This window comes from Ranitomeya variabilis, chromosome 5 (genome assembly GCF_051348905.1).
Source record: "Ranitomeya variabilis isolate aRanVar5 chromosome 5, aRanVar5.hap1, whole genome shotgun sequence".
NCBI lineage: Eukaryota > Metazoa > Chordata > Amphibia > Anura > Dendrobatidae > Ranitomeya > Ranitomeya variabilis.
The window spans coordinates 48,456,879-48,462,878 of NC_135236.1; the positions used below are offsets into that span (position 1 = coordinate 48,456,879).

Sequence of the window (6,000 nt, forward strand, 5' to 3'; positions counted from 1 at the left end):
ATAGGATCATTAGTGTTTATTGGAATCAATGTGATATAATCTATGACCACCATAGTAAATGTCTGACTGTTTCCAGGAGCTGTACCCTACCTCCCTCCTAAAGAACAAACTGTATAGGAGGAAAGTCTTCAATCAGGAGAGTTCCATGCTACAGATAGGAGGGAGAGGGAAGAGGCGGCACATTTATGGGTCTGACTGCCATCCATCCTGACTGAACCTTATACATTGGGACCTCTATGTAGGCACCATTCACATGCGATTGTCATTGGATTCCCTATAAAAAAAAATCTCATGTCTACAAGTAGCCTCAGCTGATCTCCAATGTAGGAGATGCCTCCTCTGTGGTCAGGGACCGGCACCCATGTGCCCAAGAACAGTACTGCCTCCTTGGGTTCATCTCTGACAATCACAAGAATGATCACGACATGGGGGGTGTACGTTAATTGACAGCTGGTATCACAATTGTGGGCTTTTAAGGTTTAATATTAAAGAGGACCTTTCACCAAATGTGTCATATTGAACTGGAGACAAAGTATAATAATGGCTGCAGGGTGGAATAAAACTTTTTTGGTTTGTTTTTAATTCCGCCTCACCATTGCGGAGATATTAAGAATCAAAGTTTTTGGCACCTAAGGAGTTAACTTTTTAAAAAAAGTTTAAGTGGGTGTTATCAGACAGTTTTCACTGGGGGCGTGTACTTCTTCTCCCTGTATGATGCTGACCAATCATAAGCAAGAAGCAACACTCAAAGTACACAAAGAACACCCCCCCACAATAGCTTACAGCCAGTTTCTCAGTGTGTGAGATGTAAAGATACAGCTCTGATCTCCTGCAAGAGTCAGTGTGAGGGGAGGGGCTATGGTGGGGGCGTGGTCTTCTTACCTTTGAGAGTTTCTGCTTACTCTTGATTGGTCAGCATTATACAGGGGGAAGAAGTACACGCCCCCAGTGAAAACTATCTGATTACACCCACTCGAACTGTAAAAAAAAAAGTCATCTTATTATTTTGACTGCTAATATTTCCGCATATGTTTTATTTCACTCTGCAGCCGCTATTGCATCGCGTGTCCAGCTCAAACATGAACGATTTGGTGAAAGGTTCTCTTTAAGTGCAGTGTTTGTTGAATTTAGTTGTGCAATCATCTGATGCCAGGAGGAGGGGGGTGTTATTGTAGGGTTAATGACTCAACATGTACAGTATAACCTGTGTTCTCTATTACAGAGCGTCCAAGCTGGAGGAAGTTAGAGGTTAACTGGCCACCGAACAAAGAGGCTGCAATGAATGGACAGGTAATGCAGGACAGGGGCTGTGTACACATGTCATATGCCAGAAGGTCATTTTTAGGGTCCAAAAAGACTCTTAACGCAAGCCCTTTACTACACCATGATTCACATGTAATGTTTGTATGGAGACTCCATACTACGAGTGCACACAATGCCAGGGATAGTCAGGCTTTTGTTGGCCCATTAGGGTATTAAATAGTCCCTGGTGACACAGTGTACAATACCCAGACTCACTTACCAAAGACAGTGATCGTCCGTACCTGGTTATCCCGAAGTTTTTGTTTCTACCATGATATGAGGTGGTTTAATGGCCTCTAAGATTGGTTTCACCGATTCATCCTTTGCGATAATCCAGTAGTTCTGAAGCCAGGGATAAAATCATATCCCTGGTGGTCTAGTGGTGTAACACATAATACGTCTGGTGGTACAGTGGCTCGCAGTGTTGCTAAAAATGATCCCTGGTGTCTAGGGACGTATGAAACACCCATGGTGTAGTTATTGAAAAATCATATCACTGGAGTTTAGTTGATTAACAAAGATGTCCAGCAATGATTTTTTCCCTAATCCCTCCTACTTATGTATGTAATGTAGTGATCGACGTTTTTTCCGAGTTTCAAGCGCTGCTCCGGTCGTCTTCTAGCCCACATGACCCCTCGGCAGCTTTGCTAGCTCGTACTGTCTAGGGCGACGTGTCTTTCCCTCCGCTCTACACTTAAATCTCTATGTGAGCCGGAAAATCTGTTTTCAGGTCATGTAGACCACAAGTCATGAGAGGCGCTGAAAATCAGGGAAGAAGGCAGTGTCCCTAGTCTTCCGCATTCAGGGCCACATATGCCAGAACAACTCAGCAAAACTACAGTCAAAGAAGTCCAGATATATAAGAAGAATAGAAACAACTTTATTAATAATAATATCAGGTAAAATAACAAGTAGAAACAATCCCCGTGCCACCCATAGCACGTACAGAAAATAGGGCAGGGGTAGGTGCCTAATAATGCAAACCAAAGTACACAGACTGATCCTCCATAGGGTACAGATCTATATATAGAGAAAGTGAACCGTTCATATGTCTGCACGTATATATCTATAATCAAAGCGCATGTAAGCAGTAAAAACAGGTCCACACATAATATACATACCGGTCAGTCGTAGAAAGAAAAGATGTGAAATATGCAGGTACCACACCCCCGTCCACCCCGACGCGCGTTTCGGCAAATGCCTTTCTCAAGGCCTGATCTAAACTCACAACTTCCAGCATGGTAAGCAGAAATGTTAGAAATGAATCACAGGCTGCACTGCTAACTCTAGGGGAATTTTCTCTGCCTAAATATCTAAATGCGATTTTTCTTCTTTACAGGCCTATTGTACTGGTACATAGAGATATATTTCTCTATATGTATGTATGTCTCTACATAACCGTATATAAGGGGTTAAATAAAAGTCAACATTTTGTTTTCACTAAATAAGTAGTGATGAGCGAATATACTTCAGGCAACCCCCACATGTACTTATGCTGGCTATCAGATGTAAATCATTCAGCTGCGGCAAGAAAAACTAAAACTCCGAGCACTAAAAAATACTCGGAGGACCCCCGAGCGTGCTCGAGAAATCTCGAGTAACGAGTATATTCGCTCATCACTATATATAAGTACTAAAAGCTAATGAAAACATTATTAATGATGATTGTTTTGTTTGTTTTTTTCTCCATGAAACCCATAAAAAAGTTAGCACAAACGTAATGATAACATACATGTTTTGGCAATAAAACAAGATCTTAGGAAGTGAAGCTTACATAAAAGTAATTAAAAAAAAATCACCTAAACAAGAATATCACAAAAAATGTCACTGTGTACATGCCAGTGTGCAGATTTTATACAACATATACGCATGTGTGCAGTGTATATGCAGAATGTGTGTGTAATATGTGATTGTGTGTAATGTATATTTTATATATGCAGGGCCTAAAGCTAAGGCCGAACTCCAGAGGTTGATAGTACAAAGGTTGCTGCCGGTGTGCAGAGCTATGGATATTGTGAAGGGGAGAGGGTGGTGATTTTCAAGAACGGGGCGTATTACACACTTATAGGTCCATCTCGCAAAATTAGAATATCATCAAAAAGTTAATTTATTTCAGTTCTTCAATACAAAAAGAGAAACCCATATATTATATAGGGTCATTACAGAGTTATCTATTTCACGTGTTTATTTCTGTTAATGTTGATGATTATGGCTTACAACCAATGAAAACCCAAGTCATTATCTCAGTAAATTAGAATACGTTATAATACCAGCTTGAAAAATGATTTTAAAATCTGAAATGTTGGCCTACTGAAATGTATGTTCAGTAAATGCACTCAATACGTGGTCAAGGCTCCTTTTGCATTAATTATTGCATCAATGCGGTGTGGCATGGAGGCGATCAGCCTGTGGCACTGCTGAGGGGTTATGGAAGCCCAGGTTGCTTTGATAGCAGCCTTCAGCTCGTCTGCATTGTTGGGTCTGGTGTCTCATCTTCCTCTTGATAATACTCCATAAATTCTCTATGGGTTAAGGTCAGGCGAGTTTGCTGCCAATAAAGCCCAGTGATACTGTTGTTTGTACACCAGGTATTGGTACTTTTGGCAGTGTGGACAGGTGCCAAGTCCTGCTGGAGAATGAAATTTCCATTTCCAAAAAGCTTGTTGGCAGAGGGAACCATGAAGTGCTCTAAAATGTCCTGGTAGACGGCTGTGCTGACTTTGGTCTTGATAAAACACAGTGGACCTACACCAGCAGATGACATGGCTCCCCAAACCATCACTGATTGTGGAGACTTCACACTAGACCTCCAGCAGCTTGGATTGTGGCCTATCCACTCTTCCTCCAGACTCTGGGACCTTGATTTCCAAGGTCTAGTGTAAAGTTTCCACAATCAGAGATGGTTTGGGGAGCCATGTCATCTGCTGGTGTAGGTCCACTGTGTTTTATCAAGACCAAAGTCAGCACAGCCGTCTACCAGGACATTTTAGAGCACTTCATGGTTCCCTCTGCCAACAAGCTTTTTGGAGATGGAACTTTCATTCTCCAGCAGGACTTGGCACCTGTCCACACTGCCAAACGTACCAATACCTGGTCTACAAACAACAGTATCACTGGGCTTGATTGGCAGCAAACTTGCCTGACCTTAACCCCATAGAGAATCTATGGGGTATTGTCAAGAGGAAGATGAGAGACACCAGACCCAACAATGCAGACGAGCTGAAGGCTGCTATCAAAGCAACCTGGGCTTCCATAACCCCTCAGCAGTGCCACAGGCTGATCGCCTCCATGCCACGCCGCATTGATGCAGTAATTGATGCAAGTCGAGCCCGACCAAGTATTGAGTGCATTTACTGAACATACATTTCAGTAGGCCAACATTTCGGATTTTAAAATTATTTTTCAAGCTGGTGTTATAAAGTATTCTAATTTACTGAGATAATGACTTTTGGGTTTTCATTGGCTGTAAGCCATAATCATCAACATTAATAGAAATAAACACGTGAAATAGATCACTCTGTGTGTAATGACTCTATATAATGAGTTTCACTTTTTGTATTGAAGAACCGAAATAAATTAACTTTTTGATGATATTCTAATTTTGTAAGATGCACCTGTATTAGCCCTGGTGTCTAGTGGGTAATTAATATTAGCCCTGGTGTCTAGTGGGTAATTAATATTAGCCCTGGTGACTAGTGGGTAATTAATATTAGCCCTGGTGTCTAGTGGGTAATTAATATTAGCCCTGGTGACTAGTGTGTTATTAAAAATCTTCCGAATAGCTAGTAGTTTACTCCTGTCTACAGGTATAATAAATACTAGTATGCTGTAAGGTATTCAGCACCCATGACATTTGGTGGCTTAATAACACCTGCGGTTTACATTAAATTAATAATGATGACCGACATCATGAGAATAATATCTGTGGTTTGGGGCTTTCAGGCTGAGATCCATGGAGCGAGCCCCGGACGCCAAGCCCTGGTGATGTCACTAGTAGCGTGTAATGGATGGATGTTGTACTATTATAAGAAATATTCATTCTGTGTATGTTCTCTGCCCTCGCTCAGGTTTCGGACAGCCCTCGCACCCGGCGGCAGCGCAGTGCTCTCATCCAGAGCTGGGAAAGTGGGAACCCCAATCCGAAGGCTGATGAATAAGGAGCGGTTACAGAGGACTGAGCTAGAACTTGTGCTATGTGGATGAGACGTCCTCACCGCTCCTCTCTATACACGGATTATCGGACTGCCATCTTCCTCCTCTTCTTCCTCCTCACCCCCCATTTCAATGCTTCGGATATCATCCCAACAACTGACTGTGCCTCCTGCATCACAATCGGTATCTAATCTGCCAATCAAGATTTTGTAACCTGTAAAAAAATTATTTGTAATAAATTATTCAAAAATTTCAACGTCTGTGGACTGTGCGAAAGTATTAGCCCCCTTCTGTATGTTTTATGCTATTAAGCTATTTATATGGGTGTGCCTATCTTCTGTCTGAAAGAGCGCACTGCTCCCCATCCTGCTGGATTGCTGCGTGCTGGGGTGGCAGTGCGCTCCTGAAAATTGACAGTTTCGCCCACTGGCATGGTCGTGCTACTGGCCTGTACCATGCGCTCTCAGATGTTGCTAGCACTGTATATATTCTCTAGAAGGTTCGCTGATTTCCTTCCTGATTGGGAGTTAATTACTAATATCCCTG

The 6,000-nt window shown here is 42.2% G+C and overlaps 1 protein-coding gene across 1 annotated transcript in view; it reads left to right on the top strand.

The window, feature by feature from the left end:
* MISP3 (MISP family member 3) overlaps window positions 1-5,704 on the top strand; it is an 82,697-nt gene extending 76,993 nt beyond the window's left edge. The window contains exons 6-7 of the mRNA XM_077261829.1: window positions 1,223-1,290; window positions 5,370-5,704. Coding sequence (XP_077117944.1) covers window positions 1,223-1,290; window positions 5,370-5,459 — 158 coding nt within the window. The 3' untranslated portion in view covers window positions 5,460-5,704. The remainder of the gene's footprint in view (window positions 1-1,222; window positions 1,291-5,369) is intronic.
* Window positions 5,705-6,000: the final 296 nt, after the last annotated feature.